This window comes from Phalacrocorax carbo, chromosome 17 (genome assembly GCF_963921805.1).
Source record: "Phalacrocorax carbo chromosome 17, bPhaCar2.1, whole genome shotgun sequence".
Lineage (NCBI taxonomy): Eukaryota > Metazoa > Chordata > Aves > Suliformes > Phalacrocoracidae > Phalacrocorax > Phalacrocorax carbo.
This window is the reverse complement of record NC_087529.1, coordinates 3,364,973-3,388,371: the sequence shown is the minus strand read 5'-3', so window position 1 is coordinate 3,388,371 and position 23,399 is coordinate 3,364,973. Positions and strand designations below refer to the sequence as shown.

At 56.5% G+C, this 23,399-nt stretch overlaps 4 protein-coding genes across 5 annotated transcripts in view; 1 reads left to right on the top strand and 3 right to left on the bottom strand.

The window, feature by feature from the left end:
* Positions 1–1,186: 1,186 nt before the first annotated feature.
* Positions 1,187–4,658, bottom strand: GEMIN4 (gem nuclear organelle associated protein 4). The gene is made up of 2 exons (XM_064468010.1): positions 4,599–4,658; positions 1,187–4,495 (listed from the first exon to the last, which is right to left on the bottom strand). Exons 1-2 carry the CDS (start codon positions 4,606–4,608, stop codon positions 1,293–1,295), a joined length of 3,213 nt encoding a protein of 1,070 aa, XP_064324080.1. The 5' UTR covers positions 4,609–4,658; the 3' UTR covers positions 1,187–1,292.
* Positions 4,659–5,099: 441 nt separating this feature from the next.
* On the bottom strand, positions 5,100–10,692 carry GLOD4 (glyoxalase domain containing 4). The gene is made up of 9 exons (XM_064468024.1): positions 10,548–10,692; positions 10,246–10,295; positions 8,876–8,996; positions 7,927–8,071; positions 7,584–7,720; positions 7,165–7,251; positions 6,799–6,912; positions 6,625–6,711; positions 5,100–6,052 (listed from the first exon to the last, which is right to left on the bottom strand). The coding sequence occupies exons 1-9, from the start codon at positions 10,635–10,637 to the stop codon at positions 5,987–5,989; spliced, it is 897 nt and encodes a 298-aa protein (XP_064324094.1). The 5' UTR covers positions 10,638–10,692; the 3' UTR covers positions 5,100–5,986.
* MRM3 (mitochondrial rRNA methyltransferase 3) lies at positions 10,670–13,532 on the top strand. Its single transcript, XM_064468022.1, has 4 exons — positions 10,670–10,959; positions 11,857–12,101; positions 12,517–12,684; positions 12,890–13,532. The coding sequence occupies exons 1-4, from the start codon at positions 10,694–10,696 to the stop codon at positions 13,435–13,437; spliced, it is 1,227 nt and encodes a 408-aa protein (XP_064324092.1). The 5' UTR covers positions 10,670–10,693; the 3' UTR covers positions 13,438–13,532.
* A 2,451-nt stretch (positions 13,533–15,983) lies between these two features.
* NXN (nucleoredoxin) overlaps positions 15,984–23,399 on the bottom strand; it is a 54,155-nt gene continuing 46,739 nt past the window's right edge. For both annotated transcript variants that reach the window (XM_064468020.1, XM_064468021.1), the window contains exons 6-8: positions 22,529–22,708; positions 19,716–19,840; positions 15,984–17,147 (exon numbers count right to left, since the gene is read on the bottom strand). In XM_064468020.1, the coding sequence (XP_064324090.1) occupies positions 16,965–17,147; positions 19,716–19,840; positions 22,529–22,708 (488 nt within the window). In that variant the 3' untranslated portion in view covers positions 15,984–16,964. The remainder of the gene's footprint in view (positions 17,148–19,715; positions 19,841–22,528; positions 22,709–23,399) is intronic.

Genomic DNA, 23,399 nt, shown 5'->3' with positions numbered 1-23,399 from the left:
TGCCCCATCCCGCTCCCCCACGAGGCGAGGTCCGCCACGGAGGGAACTGGGTGAGTGCAGGAGGAACCAGCAACCCCGGCGCAGGGCGCTGAGCCACGTCCTTCACCAGGTGAGCCCATTTCCACCTTCAGTCACAGCAAAATGGGCGCAGGCTTCCTGGCCCGCCCTGCACCGTGGGGTTCACAAGCCTTGTGGGCGCGTCCAAGTCAGACAGCAGCAGCTCAGGTCCTTCCCCACAGCCAGCACAAGCCCGGGCAGCCACCTCCTCCCTGCAGCCTCCCGCGCTTGCCTGGGGGTCCCCTGCTCCGGGGCAGGTACTGCACCAACATGGCCCCAGGAGCCCCCCCCAGCCGCCCGTGCCTGGAGACCCGTGGCCACGCTGTGCCTTTCATTCTGTCTCAAAAAAAAAAAAAAAAATCCAAAACAAAAAAATGGCCGAGCTCTGGGAGACCTGGTTCTTTTGGGTGTCGGATCTTCTCCCAGCCACAGCTGTATTCTGGAAAGAGTAAAATAAAGGGCCTCTTCCAACACGCGGTCAGTTATTGCAGAAACACTACTGTTACATTAACGATCAAGACCAGCTGATGTTATAAACCGCTTGCAAGTTGTTACAGATGTTTGTATCTCACTGCTTTCATTGCAAATAATGTGTCTTATGTAAAGAAAAAAAGCCAATGAGGCATCTCAGTTTGCACTAACACTGCCCTATTTACTATCAGGAGACCAATAAAGATTTCTTTTCTGAGTCACACCACTGCATGTCTCTCCCACGTGCCGTTCATTTCTGGGTGGGGGGTGTTAACACATGGGGTTACTGCTGCACCCTCACCTCCGGGCAGGAGCAACGCACACATATTTCCAAAGGTTCCCGCCTATCCTGCACTCGCCCAACTCGCTTCCCAGCCTCCAGCAGCGTGTGGTGAACCCAGCAATCCAGGAAAGGGCTGATGGCAGGGAGCCGGAGGGAAACAATTTCCCTGATGCCGGAGGCTCCTGGGTTCTCTGTATAAAACCAGATCGCCAGCAGGCAAGGCTGGAGCCACAGGACCAGCAGCTCAGCTTAGAACAGGTGGATCCACAGCTATTCCTGCTGGAAAATTAGACAGTGCTTGTTCCTACCCATCTTTACACGGCCCCTTCACTGCTTAGGCAGGTTGGAAGAAAACATAGCAAGGGGGAAATAAGCTCAAAAGAGAAAAATAGATAGGGTTTATTACAGATCTAACAACTTTCCATGTAAGGGGTCCCCTGAGGCAGGGTCAGTGCTCTCTGCTGTCGCCTTCTCCAGCTTCTCAAGCCAGCTCCCCGGCCGAGTGGGCTCCCAGCTTGCTGAGCTTCTGCAGGAGGGTGCTGCGCAGCGCCTTGTCACTGACGTTGTCCGTGATGGACTCCAAGAAGTGCCTTTCGTTGGCTCTCCGCAGCGTGTTGCTGGGGGACGTATCGGCGCCGCTGAACATCTCGTACTGCGAGAGGATCTCCAGCGCCACCACCACCAGCAGCTCGCCGCACCCCTTGTCCGGTAGCATGGCGGCGACGTGCAGCAGGTGGCAGAACATCTGGATGCAGACGAAGGACACCTCCTGCGTGGGGGTCCTGTCCTCAGCGGGGTGCAAGGGGGGCCCCGCGGTGCTCTTGACGGAGCCCAGCAGGTCCGTCAGGCTGCTGCAGTACAGCTGGACCACGTGGAGCCAAGCCTCTGCCGGCAGCCAGGTGGAACAGCTGGAGCTGCAGAGGAGCTGGAAGGCCCGCAGGAAGAGCACGGAGAACTGGAGGTAGCAGGCGAATGGCCGGAGGTTGAGCAGGGGCATGTACTGCACGTACTCCAGCGTGTACGGCACGTGCAGGACTTGCCTCTGCAGCAGGTTTTCGACCACGTGCGTGAGCCTCTTCCATTCGCTGTGGCTGCACCAAGGGAGGACCTGAATGAGGGCCACCAGGAACCCTTTGCTGAAAAGATTCACCTCTTCAGGGTTGTCCACGTTGACCAGGAGGAGCGTCAGCATGGTCTCCCTGAGCGCTGTGGACACGCAGCAGCACTCCATCCATGCCAGGAGCCCGCTGCCTGGTCCATAAGCTGGCAAAGGCCGGGACGTCCACTCATCCTCGGGAAGCGCGCAGATCTCAAACAGCGTCGCTGGGACCTCGTTCTTGAAGTGGTCTCCATAAAGCTTCTTCAGCCGGAGACCGATGGTCCAGTCCAGAGACGCCACCTTCCTGTGAAGCCAAGCCAGCGACTGGACCCACAGCTCAGGGGAGGGGGCGGTTTCTGGCCTTACCACCTCACAGAGCTGGCACAGGATGTTCAGTATCAGGTCTTTGGTTTCCAGCGAAGGGAAGAGCTGGTCCCTAGGCTGATGCCAGTACTTTGTGTAACCATCTAGAAGCTTGCAGAGGCTGAGGAGAAGCGGGAACGGGTGACAGGACTTGATCCAGTGCTCTTCTGAACAGGACTGTATCCCTAAAACTTTACTGAGGATCTGCAGGCTCAGCTCAATTTGAGCAGAGTCTGACTTCAAATAAGGAAGGACAAAGGCTTTGGTCACCTCAGCAGGTGACACAAGTGGGGCAGCTGAGCTTGGCTGCATGAGAAAGGCCAGGAACTCAAGGAACTGCTCCTCTTCCCTCACAGTGGAAAGCCTCCCCCATACTGCCTCCTCCAGACACCTCACCACCAGGCTGCGTGGCCTGCCTGGATCATCATGAGTCTCCAGGAAGCTCAGCGCTGGGAAGGAGCAGAGGATTTGCGCGAGGAACTGGTGTGCTCCGAGGTTGACTACAGCAAGATTACAAATCTGCTTCACTGTGGCCTCAGGGTACAGCAGCGTGAGCCTGGCCACAGAAGCCACACTCCTAGTCAGGCCTTCATCAGACACGCTCTTCGTGATCTGGTTGAAAGTCACATTCAGATCCTCCTGGAACCCCTCCATGACAACCTGCAAATTCAGGGACAGACCTGGTCCACCCCAGGACGCCAGGACACCCGAGATCACTTTATTTTTGTCAGTTAATGAAAGCTCAGTGTAACACTCCACAATGGCTTTGGTCACTTGCACCTGCAGCTCTCGGGCCTCCTTGTCTTGGCGGAACGTGGCAAAGTTCACCAGCGTCTCCAGCAAATTCAAAACTAGCTCTGGCTTCTGGAAGAGAACTTTGTTTTTCACCAGGCAGTCAACCCAGTCCTTCGAAAAGGCCCAGGTCTTGTTAGATGCAAAAATGGAGCACATCTCCACGTGCCGGTCCAGCTTTTGCTCAATGATTGTCATGGCAACTGAAGACACGAGGCTGGTGTCCAAATCCTTGCTCTTCAGGCTGGCGCAGATCTCCTTGAGGAAGTCCTTGGTGACCTGTGTCAGTTCTAACACTACACGTGTCTCATCCTCAGCCAGGTCTCTAGCCTCTGGGAAGCAAACCAGGTTCTTCGCAAAGGTGGTGAGAGTGTCCAGGAGCTGGTAGCTCTCATAGCAGAGCTCCTCAGAGCTGTTCAGGGTGCCCTGCAGCTCCTCTCCCCAAGCATGCAACAAGCTGCAGAGGAAGCCCAAGCCAATAAAGAGCTCCTCATGAGAGAGCTTGGCCACGGACAGGAGGCTCACGCTTCTCTCTGCTTCCTTCACCTTCTCGTCCAGCCCCCTGCAGTGGAACTGGCTTTCGGTGTCGCTGGCCCAGAGGCTGACCACAGAGCTGACCTTGTGCAGGTACTCTGCGACAGGGAGGGGGCTGCTCTTTGGCTCTAGCTCAGTGAACACGGACAGCAGCTCCACCAGGTTGGCCAGGGCATAGCACCTCATGCGGGGCAGGGCGATGCTCCTGTAGGTTTGCTTTAACCCTTCTATCAGGACCATGAGCAGGTTGGTGGCAGCAGGGGGGTCATTCAGAGAGCTGGGATCACCCTTGAACCTCTTTGGGGGCTGGAGACCATCGTCCAGAGAGGACTCGCACCCGTGCTGACGTACGAGAGTGCCGAACATAGAGACTGTTGCGTCTTCCTGTCCCTCCTTGTGTTTCATCACCTCCCACCACACGTCCAAGAAGAACCTGATGTCCGACGGCGACGTCTCGCTGGCGACGTACTCCACCAACCGCTCCAGCTCGCTCCGGCGCGTGTCCCGGGGCAGCGCCAGCAGCAGCTGCACGAGGAGACAGGGCGCGCCGAGGGCCTTGACCAGCTCGAAGAGGACGGTGCGGTTAAGGTCAGGGATCATCCTGCCCACGGAGAAGAAGCCGTCCTCCTTCCACCCCTCGTCCAGCGACGCAGCTGGCGTGTCCTGCAGCAGGACTTTAGCCCAGACCATGGCTACAGCCTCTTTCTTCCAGAGGCCGTGCTGCAGCGGTGATGGGCAGCGGGCCCCGATCTCCCCCAGGGCGTCGGTGACGGGGGGTCCCACGCGTGGCCAGTCGGCTTTGCGCAGCTCCCGCAGCGGCCGCGGGTGGCTCCGCCGGGCGGCCAGCAGGAACCCGCCGTGCAAGATGGCCGTCTCCTCGCACACCCCCCACGGCCCTGCGTGGAGACACCGTTACCTCGGCCCGGCCACGACCCCCGCACCCACCCCCCACCACCCCCCGCGCCACCACGACCCCCCCCCCCCCGCTCCCGCACCCACCGGCCTCCATCGCGGCGGCGGCGTCACCGGACGCGCCCTGACGTCACGCGGGGACCCCTCCCCGCGCCGCCCGCAGCGCCCCCTGGCGGCCCGGAGGTGCCGCCCCCTCCCCGACCCTTCCCGGGGTTGATTTCCGCGCACGACGGGCGGCAAGAACCCGGTCAAGAGGGGGAGGCCCCGCGGTGCGGCGCCCAGACCCGCCTCTCGGACCGCTCCTGGTCGCGTAAGGCCGCCGCCGGTGTCAGGGCGCAGCTTACGCGGGACGTTTTTAACGCGGTCGATACATGATTGAAAACCGTCGTCGAATCAAAAAAACAGCTCAAGCGACAAAATCACAGCGAGGAAGTTTTTTCCTGTTTGAACTCGGCACAGTCACTACAAGCGCCGACGTGCCTCGGCGACTGCTAACGCCGCTGATTTTGCCTGTTTTGCTCTGTGAAACTTGTTTAAGGTTTTCATCAAGGCAGATGACAAACCAGGCAGCGTGCCCGACACGGACAGTGCTGGTAATTGCTCCCTTTATTCCCAGCCCTTATTCCACTAGCAAAAGCAGAGTGACTTCATTCCAACAGAATAAACCCCAAACTGTTACTTCCAAAGGCGATTTCTCATCAAAAGCTAATTGCAAATCCATGATATACTTGAAATCAAGTCGCCTCCCGGCACCTCAGCAGGGCGCAGCGCTGCTATGCACCCCGAAGCACGGCCCCAGCTCCCGCCTGGAATGTGGGAGGCTCAATACTGTGACCCCAGTGAGAAACGCACCACGGGCTTCTCCAGTGAACGTTTCACTTCAAAAGCTGGGGAAACATCTTGGAATGAAAACAGGATTTGTTCCAGACGAGAATACTCACATGCTCTAGCGAGACAATTCCTCTGTTCCCAATATACAGTCATGCACTACGACAGCTGAACTGCCCGAGTTCCCCGTACGCAGCCCTCCCCCTCAGCCCAACACTTTGCCACAGAAGCGGGGTACCTGCGATGCGATACAGCCTCAGCTACCTCTTCTCTAAGCTGCAAATCCAGGCCAGCCAAAGCCAGTTAGTTAGAGAACTGGATATTCTAACAAATCTAGCAGCTTCCAAGTATAACAACAATAACAGAGAAATGAGTTTTTCCTCTTGGCTGATGGCCCCTGTTTCTGAAGCCACAGGCTCAGTCTGCTCCTTACCACACAACCTAATTTTTTTTGAGGAAGAACATGCTATTTGCTTGAAAGGAGGGAGCAGCAGTAACAGACACAAGCTTAAATCAAACAAGTCGACCAGCATGGGACATTACTGCACCCTCTTACTAGAAGGGGTAATGCAACACGTGACACAGAATCGGCATTTCGCTCAGATGAAAACAGAGGCACGAAGAAGCAGCCCAGTCCTTTTCTCCAGCTAAGCAGCAGCCTTCTTCATTTTTTGCGCAGCAAACCATTTGTCACTGTTGTCCGCCGCCATGGCCTGCACAAAGAAAAGCATTAAGACGTTCACAACAGCAGCCGAGTCGCCAGGCGCCCGGCTGCCCGCGCTCGCCAGCCTCTCCCACAAATCCGGATCGATCACGGGGACACTTTAGTTTGGAAGAAAGCTATTCTGATGCACAAACTATTTTACGTACTAGTAATGAAAACAGACACTGAAAACCAATGTTCTCTCCTGCAGCAAATAAATAGGTGATCTGGTAATACAAGAGGAAAACAGGCTAGTTTAAGCGCAGCCTTCCCACACAGCTCACGCTCCACACCAGGGCCCCTCTCCCTGGGCGGACGGCCAGCTGCGCTGATGTTCCCACAGCTCAAAAATCATTTTCTGTAGTAACTTACACCAAAGCGTTGTTGATGTGTCCAGCGACACACACCACCGCCCGGCTGCCCCGAGAGCGAGGCTGGAAAACTCTAGCCAGGACACCACGCGAACTTCAAAAATAGATTTGTTTTCCTTAGCGAGACTGTACAATTTGCTTCTCAGAAAAACTCCATGTGGAACGAAAATTGGATCAGGTAGAAAACGCATGCGCAGACAGCATTACTTACATCGTCTAACAACTTGCCACCATTAGGGTCCACCTTGGACAGATCTCTAAATGCTTCATCTCCCACAAAACAGATTTCATGGCCATCCTAAACCAAGTTTAAGAGCAGGTTTGTTAGATCAATGGCGGGGAGAAATTTAAATCGAACTTAATCGCTATTTCCAATATTACTCACAGGATCAGCCAAAATAATCACTTGCACTGTGGCTTTGCCGGGTGTGTCCAAGCTCACCAGAGGTGTTAAAATTTTCTGATTCTCCTTTTTCATCAGCGCTTCAATGTTTGGCAACTTAAACAGAAAACAAACAACATTTAAAAAAGTCAACCCTAGTCAGATGAAGATCAGGTGCATTCAGGTTGTTCTCATTTACAGCTCCCCATCACCCACATCTCCCCTACATTCCCACTGCGAGAAACATGAAGTATCTGCTCAGTATTATTTTGTTTGCATCTCAGATGTTTTGCTAACGCTAGAAATGGGCACTGACTCCCACTAGTCGGCTCTGGGCCATGAAAGGCGTAAGGGAAACGTGATCCTTACCTCATCCTTTGCACAGGAGAAGGCAATCCGCCCAAACGCTGTCCCGTGATCCACCGCTCCTCCAACCGTCTTCAACTCCAACTTGCACTGAAAGAGGAAAGAAGAAAGCCTGACTTGCAAGGACGCCACTCGCAGTGCCACATTCGGTCCAGCTTTTCACCGGTGCGGATGATTTCAAAACCGCCCATACACGTATTTGCCAACAAGCCAGAATTACCAGAGCAAACCACAGCTTTTTAAAAAAACACAGTTAAGTGTATGCAAGCTTTAATTTAAACACACAGAATTAAGTGCACACTTGCTTTAATTAAGAGCTTTATTTTCCCCCCCTTTAAGATTTTGTTCTCATGAAATGAGAGGTTTCTATGACAAGATGCAACTTTTAAAGATCAGAACTGGAAAGTTTTCTAAGAACTAACCTGGTTATCTGCATAGCCTAGCAAAGCCCTTTGTTTTTCCTCATCCTTCTCATATATTTTCATCCCAAGTAAATCAGACCAGTAGTTAACAGACTTCTGCAGATCAGAGACACCCAAGGTTACCTTCAGCACAGGATCTACAAAATAGCAGTAATTTGAAATTTGTTACAAGTATATTGTAGTTTTAAACTCAGTTATACATTCTTGAGAAGGAAACTAACAAAGAAACAACAAAAACATGCTCTGTTTCATAAAATGCCAGAGACAAATGTACAGCCCATTCTAATACCCCACTTGTAAATCCCTTTCCAACACCAGTAAGAGCAAAGTGTTTAGGTTTCACCTTGCTTGAGCTGTTCCTTGTCTTCCAAGTAGAACCTGTATCCCCCTGGGGCTTCAGCTTCAAAAACACCAGTCGTGACTTCTTTGAGGGGCCACCCCATCTTCTTAGCGTTGCTCACAGCCTGGCTGGACACAAGCGTTATGCCCTAGCGAGAACAGAAGAGACACACACAAAAGGCACAGGGTGGATGGTGCGGAAGTCCTGCCTTCCCATCGTCTGCCTCTACAAATGACCAGAAACAAACGAGACTGCTTTTTGTAACAGATGGACCATATGATCTCCTGAGTACCGGGTATCTTGCCCCTGTAAAATAAGCTTAGTCTTACTGCGCATCCCACGTATATTTGGGATGCGTTAATCTACCTTTCTTTCACATCAAAGGGGAATGAAAAGCAAACGGAATTTTAAAACTCTGATTCAACGCCTTGTACGGAAAAGGAAAACCGAGTTCCTAACTGTCCCACCAGGTTAGGCAGACACCTGCTCTCTGACATCCCGCACACTGGAGGAAGAACATCAGCTCAGGGGAAACGACGAGTGAACACATTACATATATTCATAGAATAAATGTGAAAACTTCATTGGCTGTCAGCTAGTAAATAACAAAGAAATAAATATTAATAAACAAAAGAGTGTCTTCCTACAGCAGGATCCTTCTTAGGTAAGCTTTAGGTCTGCCAGCAGATACCAGCTGTCCTACACACCCAGCCGCTGAGCTGGAAGGTGCTCAAGGAAGCATTTCCTGGACCCTAAATGAGCACAAAGCTGCTCTAGTTTCTGCTCTTCCAACATGGGAGACAACTACAAAAGCAAGAATAAAAATTGTTTAAGGAACCAAACAGCATAAAAAAGCAACTGGTGCAACCTATATGCCGAACAAACTCCTAGTCATAAAAATGAAAAAGCTTATCTTACGAGGAAAGGTTTTTCTGCTAAGTGTGGTACTCACCAGAAAGTCATTGCCCAGGCGATATTCTCCAATACCGTAATTGTAAGTTAATTCTGCAACAAAGTGGTTGTCTTCTGGTCCGTAGCCCACCATAGTTTTGCTCCATTTTCCATCATAAGGGCTGGAACATCCATATTTAATTATCATCAGTATCAGAAATAAACATCGAGCATCGCAAGTATCAGCATTTCAAGGAAGAACTGCATTTCCAGAGTAAACAAACGGCACAGGTGTTCCAGTAACCTCCCACCAACTAGGAGCTGATACCTGTGAAGGATTCTCATTGCAGCTCAGCACGCAGCAGACAGGCATCCCCCGGCCAACACTTCTAACCTTGGGATGTCACTCATGACCAGGTGACAAAAGCAATTCTACCTCCTTCTTAACAGCTCATATTTTAAGAGCACAAGCTGCTCGTTAGCTAAAATAATATGAGCACTTCTTTATTGCTGAGCAGGAAACGTAAGTAGTTATGCAACAGATTGTAAGATTTATTTCAGAAATCTTGGCCAGAGCCCCCAGCACAGGAAGGACATGGACCTGTTGGAGCAGGTCCAGAGGAGGGCACAAAAACACTCCGAGGGCTGGAGCCCCTCTGCTACAAGGGCAGGCTGGGAGAGTTGGGGTTGTGCAGCCTGGAGAAGAGAAGGCTGTGGGGAGACCTTATTGTGGCCTTCCAGTGCTTAAAGGCAGATTACAGGAAAGATGGGGGCAACCTCTTTAGCAAGGCCTGTTGTGACAGGACAAGGGGTGATGGTTTTAAACTAAAGGAGGATGGATTTAGACTGGATGTAAGGAAAAAGGTTTTTTTTTACACTGAGGGTGGTGAAACCCCAGCCCAGGTTGCCCAGAGAGGTGGTCAATGCCCCATCCCTGGAAACATCCAAGGTCAGGCTGGACGGGGCTCTGAGCAACCTGGTCCAGCTGAAGATGTCCCTGCTCACTGCGGGGGGGCTGGGCTGGATGGCCCCTAAAGGTCCCTTCCAGCCCAAACCATTCTGTGATTCCTTCATTCATGAAGAAAGACAAAAGCCTTCGGGGCTACCAGGAGGGACTTTTAACTCCAGACCCTAGATAGCCGCATGCCTGTTAAAAAAAAAAAACCCAGTGTAATTGAATGCAATTCCAGGAAAGTTTAGAAATAGTCTGATAAAGTTCAGCATCAGCCTGTAGGTGCAATACAGCAACACTTGTGTTTCAGTGTAAACACCATGCCTACGCAACGAGGGGAACTGTTGGCTCCACGGGAAACGCTTAAAAACACCCACCCAACGACGAACCCAGGCGCCGGTTTTGGCCGTAAAACACCACCACACGGCCGGCCGCGACCGGGAGGCGTTTCACGGGGGAGGCGGGACCGGGGCACTCACCCGTTGCAGCTGGCTTTGCAGCCCTCCTCGAACTCCTCGTGCCTCAGAACCTTAGGAACGAGGCGAGAGAGAGCGGTCAGCTGGGGCAAGGCGCCTCCCCGCTCCCCTCAGGGGCTCCCCGCCGCCCCCGGGGGGGGGGGGGGGCGAGGGCCGGAGCGGGCGCCGGGGGAGCGGAGAAGCGGTCCCCGTCCTCCCCCGCAGCGCCGGGCCGGGGGAGCCCCGGGGCCTCCGCCGCTGAGGTGGGCGACTGCGGCGACAACCCCCCGCCCCGCCGTCCCCGCCCCGCGTCCCCTCCCGCTCACGCTCATGCCCAGCAGCTCGCGGTAGAAGCGCGCGCTCCGGGCCCGGTCGCCCACTTTGAAGACGAAGTGCAGCGCGCGCCGAGCCCCCATGGCGTTCCGGAGACGTCACCGCGGCGCGGCCGTCGCGTCGGAAGTGACGGTGGAAGATGGCGGCGCTAAGGAGGCCGGCGGCGGGCTTGGCCCGCTCCCTGCTGCGGCCCGGCGGGCCCGGGGAGGCGGCGGCGGGGCGGCGCGGGGTGCGGGCGCTGCGGCGGAGCCCCGTGCGGGTCCTGCCGCCGCAGGCGGAGCGGAGATCCCCCGCCCCGCCGCCGCCTCCCTCCCCGCCGCCGCCGCCGCTGCCCGCGGTGGAGCGGAGCTCGGCCGGGCCGGGGCTGTGGTACGAGAAGGCGGCGCCCGGTGACCGGAGGCTGGGGTGAGGCATCGCCGGTGCGGGGATGGGGGAGCGGGGCCCCATCGCTGCCGCGGGGCGGGCGGGCCCGGCCGAGCTCGGGCCCCGCTCTGGGGGGGACCCGCTCTGGGCCCCCTGTGGAACAAATAAATCGGGAATAAAACTCCTTAACACCAATGCAGTATTATGAAGCAGGAGTTCTTTACCCGGGGGACCGTTCCTCCTAGGGTGCGTGCCGCAAGTCACAATAGATAAAGCCTCTATTGCTCAGTTATATATATGCATTAAAGTTCCCAGAATGGTTATACATATTCATTCTGTTTCCCAGAACGACTTATAATGCTCGCATCTTAATTACCCGTGCATTTTGAAGTCCCCTAGGAGCTCCGGAAGAGGTATTGGGTGGTCTCTGATGGTCCCTAGCGGTTTGTTGAAGGGGTGTTTTTTATGTCCTTTCCATGAACCTGAATCCTCTTGCACACGTGGTCGTGAGCCAAACCATCGAGCAATCTTGTCACGGTGCGTTGCAAGATGCGTTGGTTTCAACTGGTGCTCTGACTCTTACTTAGGTGCAGATGTCTTCAGTTCCCTCTATCTTGGTCTCAGCTGGCACCTGCCACTGGGTTGTTTGCACCCTTCCAGGATGTCCCCATCACACATGCGAAAATTACGTCCTTGAGTGCATTCTTGCCTGAGGCCCCTGGCAACAGAACCACCCTGGAGCTGCCCCATAACGCATCTGCAGAATTTGAGGCAAATTCTGACACTTGAGGGGTCTGGATAGAGACTGACGCTGCCGCGCCAGCTCGAGCCGGTCTAAAGATACCTGGGGGGCTTCTGAGTGAAGCTCTCGGTGGCTGGCAGAGGTCAGGCTGGACGTGTCAGTGTCACGGCCGTTTTCTCTGATTAATTTATCCGCAGAAAAGTGGTGACTATTGCCAAGTCGAAAAAGTTTCGGGATCACCACGGGAAGGTTCTTCTGGAAGGTCACAGGCTGATCAAGGATGCCCTGGAGGCAGGAGCTGTGCCGCAAACTCTCTTCTTCAGCACTGTGGGGCACCTGAAGGAGCTGCCCGAGGCAGAGTTAAAAAGAGCCAACTTAGTTAAGGTGAAATTTGAAGACATTAAGACCTGGTCTGACCTCGTAACTCCTCAGGGGGTTATAGGTAAGTTGCCTTAGAAACAGTCACAACACTGCTCAAAGGGAAACCTATTTCACACTTAATAAGTGGATAATGACTGTCTCTTCATAACCTTCCCCTAGACATTCTGGCAGGGTGTCAAGGGTGGCACAATTTGAGAATTCCCTTTTATCTGGCCTGCTGTGGTAACTGTGAAAGCGGCTCCTAGAGTACACTGAAGGTGATAATGCTCGTTTTTAATAGCACCTTGCTCCAGCTCTGCTGGAAAACAGTTCTCCTTGTCAAGTGACAAACTGTTCTCAAACGTCTCTTAATTTTCTTAGCTTTTCCTAAGGTTTCCTCCAGCACCTCTTTAGTGAAGTTTGGGCCAACTAAATGAGAGACAGCCCTCTCCTTGGGCTGTGTTAGTCAGAAGCCTGTCAGCACTTTGTCTCCTCAGGGATCTTTTCCAAGCCCAACCATGCCAAGATGTCTTACCCTGCGGCTCAGCTAACGAGCTCCTTGCCGCTGCTCCTCATCTGCGACAATATCCGAGATCCGGGAAACCTGGGGACTATTCTGAGATCTGCGGCAGGAGCAGGCTGTGAGAAAGTGCTGCTCACCAAAGGTAAGAGCTTTTCCCTGGGGAAAAAAAGTTTAATTTGAGTAATTTTGGGGTAAGGCAGGGAATAAGAGGTACTTGAAGATGTTGTTCCTAAGAGTTTGCAAGCCATGCCTGGCCCAGACATGATTTGCTGTGGGAAGCAGCGGCTGCTGACTCCATCTTTGTGGTTGCTGCTGCAGTGTCGGCATTTCCCTCCCTTCCCTCTCAGGCTGCGTGGATCTGTGGGAGCCAAAGGTGCTCCGTGCAGGCATGGGCGCTCACTTCCGTCTGCCCATCGTCGCCAACCTGGACTGGGAATCTGTTCCCAGCAACCTTCCTGCCGGCGTCCAGGTCTGCGTGGCCGACAACAACGACCCAGGCGCTCAGGCTGAGACTGCGTCTGTGCCGAGAGGAGCTGCTCCTGACAACCCGAAGGCTCCTGTGAAATCCAAACCCAAGGTTGCTGCAGAGCACGAGGATGAGGAGGGAGCGGCGAGTGTCTGCATCCCAGAGCTGGCCGTGCAGTATTACTACGAGAACTGGACACAGACTCCAGTGGCAGTGGTGATCGGCGGAGAGTCCCATGGTGTGAGTCCAGACGCGCTTCACCTCGCAGCCAGCACAGGGGGGAAGAGACTGGTCATTCCCGTGGTGCCAGGCGTGGACAGCTTGAACTCCGCTATTGCTGCTGGCATTGTGCTGTTTGAGGGGAAGAGACAGTTGCTGCAGAGGCACAAGCAGGAAGACGAAAGGCAGAAGTTCCCTGTAGTCGGCTGAACTACTGAGGTTTGGGTGCTGAAGAAGCATCTTTTCCCTTTGCCATGCTGTAGAGTTAATAAAATTGCAGCTCAGGCTGTTTGGTTTGCAGTAAATGGGTATTAAAGGCTCTGGCAGTGTTGGAGCTGTGCCTGGGTGAGTGCGTGGCTCCTGGGTGAGTCCGTGGGTGCTCCTGCCACACGGTGATGCTAGTGAGACGGGAAAGGCCGGCGGGCGGGGGCCCTCACCTTGTGAGCTCCCAGCTCCCTGCTGCCCGGCCCTTCTCACTCCCTCCTGTCGGCATCCCGGGGCAGGGCCCCTCCGGCAGATGCGGGAAGGCCTCAGATCCCTCCCTGCGGGGTCAGGGCACAGCAGCCATGGCAATGTTTGTGCTGGCCCGGCCAGGATGCTGCTGACAATGTGTATCCTTCCCCTCGCAGCCCCGGGTGGTACAGCCTGGCTGCTGCTAGTGGTTTTGGGGTCAGAAAGGCCAAATAGCAGCCACCTGAATGGGTCCTGCCTCTACTTATCCAAACCCCGTGCTCTAAACAAGCGTTGAGAGCAGCACACCAGCCCTGCCGTGGGCGCCTGCCGCACGCCAGGCTGGCCCTGGGGCTGGCTGTGGTGTGGGGTGTCCGAGCTGCAGCACTCGTGACTGTGCCACTGCCAGGAGGTGGCGGTGTCTGTCCCCACGCAGCCGTCTGGGTGCTGCTCACCCCGGCAACCGGGCCTTGGTGTGGATTAACTATGGATGATGGAGGGGAAGGGTGGGAAAGGAGCTGTGGGTGCTTCTGCCCGCTGTGGCCGTCCCTCGGAGGGTAGTGGGTGCTGGCCCCCAGGGAAGGAGACCCTGGGGCCACTCCATGCCTCCCCAAGGGCAACAAGCCGGCTCGCAGCAACCCACCGCCGCGGAGCTGGGATGTGCCCCGCAGCCCTGCTCACGCTGGAGGCTCCTGCCCAGGCTGTGCAATGCTCTCCGCATCGCTGGGAGCCACACATTGATGGACCGCTCCTGCGACAGCGCTGGCTGCCACCCGCCTGCTGCACATTTAAATATGCCCCCTCTACCCTGGCTGCGAGTTGCACAACCAGCTACTTACCACCAGACCACTCTGTGGGCTCTGGTTTCCCCGTACCACATTGAAATAATTTATCTTGTCTGCTCAAGAAATACCCAGAGCGAGATTCAGCCTCCTTGATGCCTCAGCCCCTGTATCCGAGTGGTGTGCAGCGCTGCCCGGGCTGCACATGCGGTGTGCTGTCAGACAGCGGTGTTACCTTGAGCCTGAAGCTGCTCCAGCTGAGCAATTCCAGCTCCGGAGCACAGTTCCAGCCCTGGTCTCATCAAATTGACCCCAAATGACTCAATTCTCAGGCAGGAAAAATTGCTGCTTTGCTCCAGTTCCTACCAAGCAGCTACCAGGGTGGCTGTGGCAGTGCTGAGCTCCCTGCCTCGCTAGGAGCCCGAACGACAGCATCTGTAGGGGAATACAGGTTCTCCCTCGCTAAAATGATCAGCCGCTGCTGCAAGACCAAATGCTACAAGACCCCACGGTCTTTCAAACCACAAAACCACTGCGACTGCCCTCAAACCAGCAGGCACCCACTGAGCAGAGGCAGCGTGGGTGCTGGGTGGCAGCGGGGGCTGGAGGCAATGCTGCTGCTCAGCCGCCTCCATGCCGCTCGAGTCCAGCCAGGCACAGCTCACTGCACGAGCCCTTAACCCTACAGGAGATAGCTCACTGAGAAGGCTATTTCCTAAAAAATCTCTAGTAAAGGGGATTTGAGTTAGAGTTAATTTCAGGTATTTTAGTAATTTAGGGGCTGCTGCTGTCATGCTCACAGCGGCCCCTGGCCCGGCCACACGCAGCCCCCTCCGCCTGCTCCTGCCCTCCCAGCTCAGGGACCAGCGAGCCAGGCCACGCTGCTGCTCCTCAAACAGCTCACCGGCCAGTGAATCACCGCTGAACACAAGAGCCTCTGGAACACGCAAAACACACGGTGGATTTATATGGTTCCTGCCTTGCTGAGCTGGTGGCTTTTCCCAGCTCCTGCCGGGGTGCGTTGCTGCAGCAGCGATAGAAGGGGAGAGGCCATAATCCTGCCACCGCTGACTGAAGAGCTGAGATGGAGAAGCGGTGGCTTGCACAACACCTGCTATTCAGCGCACAGTGAGCACACCTCCGGGACAACACCCGCCCCGGGATGCTGGTGGAAACCACCGCAGCCGCTGCTGCGTCCAGCAGCGGCCAGGGGGGACACTCGGCTGGGGGGGCTGTGAGCAGAGCCCACAGGGTGGGTGGGCGCAGCGAGGCCGTGCTTCCCCGCTCCCTGGTGTCTCCAAACAGCTCATGGGAGTCACCATCCCCGAGCAAAGTGCAGCAAACAGCCGTGCGGGGGGGGTAACACGCGGACCCGGCTCAGCTGCCACAGTGCTGGGAGCTGCCGGCACTGACACCTACCCCACAGGGTCAGGGTGGGGGGCTCCTCCTGCCGCGTGGGTCCCAGGCGGGCTCCCTCTCCTTCTCGGCGGGACGCGGCAATCGGCACCTCCGGGGACGAGGTGGTTATAACGGTTTTATTACAAAGTTCCAATCACCATGTACAGTTTTTACAATGTCACTTTTGAGGGGCTTGGCTGTGCTGCTTGGGTTAGGGGGGGATTTTTTTTGTTGGGGTTTTTTTTTGGTTATTTTTTAAAGAACAGCACCATTAACATTGGGTTTGGGACACACCTACAAAAAACAGCTCAATCAACTAACATAGAGGGGGAAAGGACATTTCATACCAGAGAAGGGGTGAGAGGGAATGGGGAAAGCACAAGAGAGACGAGAGAGGTGAGGGCAGCCCGGTGGTGGTGGTCCTCCTGGCTCAGCGAGCAAGGGCGGGAACATGCACCCATCACAGGCAGGTGACCCCCGACATGCGCAGCCAGCGCCACCTAAGGCTGTTGGTGCTTGGGGTGGGAGGTGGGAAACCCACCCGGAAGGGTCTCGCCCCCAGGAGGAAGAGCTCAGCTGCGCCGTGGTCTTTCAGAGGTTGTCAGCAGTTAAGACTTTGTCTTGGCCTTGTCAGGGCACTCGCATGGGAAAGGAGGACAGGCCAGGGGCAAAGGGGACAGTTTCCTTATTGCTTCCTTAAAGTCACTTAGACAGCAGGGGTGGTAGGAAAGGAAAGAAGGGGGAGAAGGAGAAGAAAAGAGCCCCAAGAACCCCATCCACTGCCTGATGCATATGTTGGGAAGAACACCATGCAAAAAGATTTGCCTGCTAGCTAGTGCCGTGTATAAAATAACAATACAGTAACAGTTCTGGCCTGGTTATTAGAGAATATATCACCATGAAGCACAAGCGAAGTCTCCAAACGCCAACGACTCCCTGCTGAAAGTGCATCTCAAGGAGTTTGCTTAGGAGAAGGATTCACTGCGTAAAACAAGGCACCACAAGAAGGTTGGATACTGGGTCGGGCGTGAGGACACGCTGGAGAATCCACGAGCGGCGGAAGAGAGACCTAGTTTTAAATAATGTCTGTTGGCGCAGAAGCCCCCCTTAGATGGGCTCGGGTTTTAGCTTGTCTGCTAGAAAGTCGCTGACAAAGGCTTCCACGATCTCAGGCGTGATCTCCTCCACATCCATCACGTACTTGGCCCGGGCCGACATGTCCAGGATGGTAAGCAGGGGCGCAGCCTCGGGCAGGTTGGTGTAATCCCGCAGGGAGTCGGTCATGTCATCCTGGAGGGCGAAACAAGAGGGAGAGAGGAGTGATCAGCAGAGCCAGGACAAGCAGGAGCAGTTTGCTCCTTCCACACCGTGGTCCAGCCCACAAATACCTCCTGAGCCCTTGGGACTTGCAGCAGCATCGCAGGACCGCGAGCGCACAGGCAGCACCCGCCCTGCTGCCTGCGGGTTTGTCACCCCAGGCTGGGATGGGTCCAGGCACTCCTCCAACCCTTTCCGCACCGGGCACAGCCCCCAGCACCCCCAGGCTGACCCGCTGCCCCAGGCCGCCCTGGAGCCTCTGGGGCAGGAGAAGTTTTGGCATCTGCAACTCGTGAGCTGGGTGCAAGCGCCAAATGTGGGGGCTCACTAGCCCTCTGCCAGCACAGCCACGGCCTCGCCGCTCACAGGGAGCAGATGCCGAAGGGAGCTGGGTGCACGCCCAGAGCAAACCAGAGAACAGGAATGGGACGAAGTGCCGTGCTTTGGGCCAGCGCCGAGATCCCACCCACCGGCAGACCCAAGCGTCTGAGGGCACGCACAAAAGCCTGCAGGGCTCCGCAGGGGGAGCTTGCAGGGGGAGCAGGCTGCCCTCCCTCTGGCCAGGCACAGCACAGCTCTGGCCAAAGGGGAAAAATGAATTTGTCTCTGCCAAGGCTGTGCAATGCAAAAGCCGGCGCTGGGGCGATTCACCTCCTGCTCCCAGGCAAGCCCACGACGCACAGCACCCGAAGCGGGGCGTTCCTCTGAGCCCCTTTCCAAGGGCAGTAACAGAAATCAATCTGGTTAGCGGCTGGTGGCTCTGCAGCGCGCGGTGGCGACCGGCAGGGTAACTCCTGTCGCGCCTCCCCTTCCATTGCAGGGGTTTCTGGCGCAGCCGGGACCACATGGCGGGGAAGGGCAAGCGGGGCTGGGCCCGCTGCCTCAGGGATGGGGCGCTCAGCCGACCCCACCCTTCCCACCTCCCAGGCCGGCTTGGAGTCCAGGTGTTGGGATGCCTCATCCTTTATCCCATCACCGCAAAGGGACCGAAAACCTTTTTAATCAATGCAAAACTGGCCCAGACAGCACCAGAAGAATGGGAGGCGCCTGCTCCGGCCGTGGCCAAGCTGCTTTGTGCATGGGGGCCAGCGGAGACCTGGGGCCAGTGCTCCCAGCTATTGAGGTGACGGATGAATGGGATGTGCTGGACGCTCCCCATTCTTCGGCCTGGTCGCCGCAGGGACGTCGGGAGCAGGATGAATAGCGGCAATGTTTCAGCTACAGCCAGAGAGTGGGAGGAAAATGCTTCACAGGCTCTGGGGGAGGGGGGCAGGTCCTGGACCCTCCCAAAATAGCTTTCCCAACAAGGGGCTTATTCAGGGGCGCAGGGCTGAGCTGGGATGCTTGGAGACCTGTTCCGGTGGCAGGAGCGGGAGCGTCTGCCCGGAGGGGGCCAACAGGGCTGTGGGAGGCAGCAGTGGGGACTTGCCTGGCAGGGGGGGCCAGGGTGCAGTGGTGGGGACCCTTTTGTGCGCAGGGCGGCTCCGGAGGGCCCTCCTTGCAGCGCACTGCGGCTGTGACGTGAGCGTGGAGGGACGGAGCAGGCGCACGGCCACGCAGCAGCTGCTACCTGCCCAGGCAGCGCCTAGGGAGGGGAACCGCAGGCCTGGCAGGGCGTGGGAGCTTTTTCGACCCTTACACAAAACCTTCCTCATTTTCAAGCCTGCAGCAGGGCAAAGTGCCCACACAGGGGAAAGGGAGGCCAGAAGTGCTGTTTCCCCATTTCCCATTTCCTCCAGCAGAACCCTGGCTCCGCACACTGCAGCCTGCACATGCCCCAAATACAATCCCAGCCACCAACAGCTCAGGGAACAGCCCTCGTTTCACAGGGGGACAGGTGAGCGCTGCAGTGACATGCCCAGCCAAGCCCCAGGGCAGGGCAGAGCAGAGCTGGGATGCTCCTGCTGTGGCTGGCAGCAGCACAGCCCCGTGCCGCACCGGTGCTCCCCGAGTGGCCCCTGCCCACTCTCAGGGGCCGTTTTGTCCAGCATCACCCACACGGCACAGAAACAGGCCCAGCCCACAGGATGGGGGCTGCCTCCCACAGGCAGCCCTTATGGAAGGGGCTGGAGCACCAGTCCCTGCCCTCCTCCCAGGGTGGGGAGAAAGGCAGCAGCACCTCAGCAAGCAGAGCAGCACTGGCTGGGCCCAGCTGAAACCCAAACCATGGCTCCTCTCCCCCTGCCCAGCCAGCTTTCCAGCCCACACAGCCTCGGAGTTCAAGGAGGCAGCTGCTGTCTCCCTCCCACCTCCCCCCAGCCCTGCTCTCTCCATCCCCAGCAGCTCCCTCGCCTGCTGTCAGGCTTTTCCACCTCTGAGCAAACACAGCTGGGACCCCTTTGCCAGAAGTAATATCCAGCAATGAGTGCAGGGGACTGAGCCAGGACTCGGGCCCGGCTTTGCTCCGCAGTCTCTGACTAGCTGCAGTAGCTCCGTGCCTCAGTTTACCCACCTGAAGAGTGGCAACAGCGACACCCAGCCCAGCTCAGTCCTCGTATGAAGACACAGCAGGATGCAGCCCTGTGCTCTCCTCCTGCTTACCTCGCCTGCCACGAAGAAGAGCAGCGGTGCCTCCTCCTCTTTGGCTTTGTACTTGGCAATGATTTTTTCAGCTATGGGCTGAATCAGTTGTTTTGCTGCCTCTGACTCTCCGTCATCCTCTGAATCTGCAGGGCACAGCGGTGGGGGGACAAAATAAAAGAGGCAAGGCAAAAAGGAGGTTAGGATCAAACAGATGCAAACCGGCCGGGCGCCGGCAGCTCTATCCCACAGCACCACCACGCAGGAAACCAGAGCCCGGATGCGCAGCACAAACTTCAAAGCCGTGTGGCTCTGTAGCAATTAGGGAGCAGCTGAAATGTGTTTTTCATGTTAGACAGGGAAACACATAACAGAAGAGCAGCTCCTGCTCCCCAAATACTTCACCGCTCACTCCCTGGTGCCGCTGCTGAAGCTCAGGGACAAACAGGCGCAAAAAAAGCTGTTATGCCGTTTGAGAAGCGTCAGGATGTTTTGAAGACCAAACGAACGCGCTGATCTGAGACTGCCTGCCACCCCTGCCCGCCACCCACCATCCCTCCGCCTTGGGACGGCTGCTCAGCAGCTTTTCTGCTCGAGTCTTGGCGGCAGCAGTGCTGTGAAGGAAGCTTTGATTTGACAGAGGTAGAGTAGAAAGAGATGGCAACATCAATCAAACACCAGCCACCACTGAAGTTCAAATACTGAGCTGAAAAGAGGAGAGACTGCGTCCTTGAACAGCATCGAGATGAAACGATTTCAATTTGAGGACAACTTTTAGCATTAAAAAAAAAAAAGTAAGAAGGTGGAAGAGAGGCCCCTGGTCTCTCAGTCACACACAGCTCGTGCAGCTCTCGTGGTCCAGTGTAACCATCCGACACGTCCGGTCCAGCCCATGGCTGGGACAGGCGATGCCTGTTCTCGAAGCCCGCTCTGCCCTTGCTCCACACATCCCTGTCCCCCTCTCTGGCTTCTCCAAGCAAAGCAGGAGATTCCAGAGACACTGCACACCGCATTTCAGGGTCTGTCCCGCGTGCATGACAGTGATAAATATGTAGAGTTGTGGGTGTCTGCAGGGATTGATTTTTCTACAAAAAACCTGCGGCTGGCAGCACTCCAGGTAGCCCTGCACACTCTGGCTAACCTAGCCCTAACCTCTCCGGGGACGGATGTAGAACGGTCAGGATTTATTCACAACTGGCTCTTGCTAAGCCTGCCTTCTCCTGGGGGTGCTGCTGCCCACGCAGTGCAGGCACCAGTCTGTTTGGGGCGTCTCCCAGCAGCACACAGGCCAGCCTGTAGCCCCCCATTCCCGGTGCCTGCCTTGGTGCAACACCAGCTTCACCTCCACCCCAGCACACCGCCGGCAGATTTCACCGAGGCTGCGCATCCCCTCAAGCGCCGAGCGAGAGCCCCAGCCGCCGGCCGGGAAGCATTCTCCCAATGAGCTGTTTGCGGCAAGGTGACAGAAAAACTTTGCTCAGAGCAAGATAAAAATAACTCTTTCCAGAGGCCTGCAGTGCCGGCCCCAATCAATCACGCTTGGCGTGGCCAGCCAGTCCTCCCCGCGCAAGAAGAGTATTTTTGGCTCTGCATTCACATCTCCTGCTGGGCTCTGCTGAATAAATAATCAGGGTCAAAAGGAAATCTGAAAGGGAAGATGGGAAAGAGTGAGAGCCATGTTATCAGCGCTGCAGAGAAGGGTGTGCTGCTCACAAAGTGCATGCAAGGAAGTGAGCCATGAGCCCTGCCCTGGGCCAGGCCCCCTCTGCAACCCCAGCAGGCTTGGGACAAGGGGGGCTCTTCAGCAAACGCCCACCGCCGCTCCACAGGGCACTCAAGGGACAGGCGCACTCTGAGAATGGCGGTCGAGCCTCCCCCCACCCCACGAGCCCAGGACCCCTTGGCTCACTCCCCGGGATGCTGGGCGTGCCCCTCAGCTGCCCCCCGGCCCTGCTGGGGCTCAGCCTGCAGCACAGCTCATCCCAGCCACGGCCCTCGCCTGATTTAACTGTCCATCACTGCAGGGAAGTGATGAGGAACAAGCCAGCTGTGCTTTGGATGAGTTCTAGGGCTGTTTCCAACCACGGCAGAGCTTCACATGTGGGTTAGCAGTGGAAGAGGGACAGGAGCTTTGGGGAAAAGCCTGCCCTGTAGCCAGCACCCCACAGGGGCAAGTACCCGAGGACCAGCAGGGCACGCAGGAGGCTCCTTTGACTCTCACAGCCCCGCTCAGCTCAGGGATTCAAGCCCCGAGCTGTGGTTTCCAGCACAGAGCTCCAATCCCTCCCAGAGATGCTTCCTCTGCAATGTCACATGTGCCTGAAGTCCCCGCTCCAGAAAGGCCTTTCCTGCCTCAACCACCACTGGCTGTGACAGTGTATTTCTCACACACCCCAACAGCTAATCAGCATTCCTCTCCACAGCCGCCGCGGAACCATCTTTGATACGACAGCTCTTCTCCACTGCAAATCCCTACTCCATCGCATCCCTTGGTGGCTGGGCTGGAGCTGCAGGAGACCCACGGGCACGGGCAGGCTCTGGCAAACCCCTGTGAGCTGCAGCAGCCCATTTCTCTGGTGCGGGCAAGGCTCCAGGTCTGTTAGCTCCCTTGAATCCCTCGAGGGGACTCCACGGGGACCTCTGTCTCCCCATGGTTTCTCTGGACCCTGCAACATTGCTCCTGGTGATGATAACAGGCTGATGTCCCTTCCCGTGGATGCTGTCACTAGTGGAGGCAGGTTCTCAGCCCCGTAGCCAGCTCCAGCCAAGCTGGTAGGTAGCCCAGCACCCTTCCCGAGCACAGGCCCTGCTTTCAAAGCAGCAATGCTCCATACCTACAAAGAGAACGAGGCAGGGACCCTCATTCAGCTGCACGGCGTTGGAGTCCGTCAGCTCCAGCACGGGCTTGGGATGCCAGGGGAACTCGCGGCATTCGATGTCGTTCAGCACCTCCACCCGCCCCTGCCGTGTGATCACATCTCCCTTGGAGTCCAGAACGATGAGAGTCGGGATGCCTGCGATGGAAGAAAAACAAGGGGATCAGCCAAAGTGTGAACTGGCCAGCAACAGGGCGTGGGGAGAAAGGCCTTTTCCTATCGCCTCGGGCTCTGGCAGGAGCCCAGCGAGCACGCTGCCTCTCTGCAGCACGTGCACGGTGTGGGAACGGGGTCCCTGGATCCTGTTTCCATCCTAGCAAAGCGCTGTAATTCAACAGCCAGAGCAGGAAGCTGGGAGACAGGCTCTGGCATTGCCTGCCTTTCCCTGCCCGAGCGCAGGCAGGGGTCACGGCTGGCTGACGCTGATGCTCCTGGATGCAAACTCTACCATAGCGCACAGGGTCCCTCCTTGCAAGCTCCCTCTTGCAAAGTGCCACACAGACGTGCCTCCTGTGCACGAGGCAGAGCAGCAGGGACCTGCAGGCACCATCGCCCCAGCGCTGAGACGTGGCTGCCACCGCAAGAGCCCAGTCCCCAGCTCACAGGAACACACGCAAATCTTTTTGCAGGGCGGACCGCAGACCACGGCAGCCAGGAAGCAGGGTGTGTTCCTTCCCAGAAGGAACGCCATATATTTTGCAGCCACGAACTCCGCCATGAACCCCCACACCCCTCCTCGGCGCTAAGCACCAGCCATTTCCAGAGCACAGGGATGCATCTGACAAGTCGTGAACATTATTACCTGGTTTGGGTTTCGCACCGCCTGAGC

Excerpts from the sequence above, each read along its gene's own strand:
- GLOD4 (XM_064468024.1), bottom strand. The coding sequence starts at position 10,637 with ATGGGGGCTCGGCGCGCGCTGCACTTCGTCTTCAAAGTGGGCGACCGG. Across the intron at positions 8,997-10,245 it reads TGCAAAGCCAGCTGCAACGG|CCCTTATGATGGAAAATGGA; the intron begins GTGAGTGCCCCG and ends TGGATGTTCCAG. Across the intron at positions 8,072-8,875 it reads GCCTGGGCAATGACTTTCTG|GGCATAACGCTTGTGTCCAG; the intron begins GTGAGTACCACA and ends TGTTCTCGCTAG.
- MRM3 (XM_064468022.1), top strand. The coding sequence starts at position 10,694 with ATGGCGGCGCTAAGGAGGCCGGCGGCGGGCTTGGCCCGCTCCCTGCTG. Across the intron at positions 10,960-11,856 it reads CCCGGTGACCGGAGGCTGGG|AAAAGTGGTGACTATTGCCA; the intron begins GTGAGGCATCGC and ends ATTTATCCGCAG. Across the intron at positions 12,102-12,516 it reads AACTCCTCAGGGGGTTATAG|GGATCTTTTCCAAGCCCAAC; the intron begins GTAAGTTGCCTT and ends TTGTCTCCTCAG.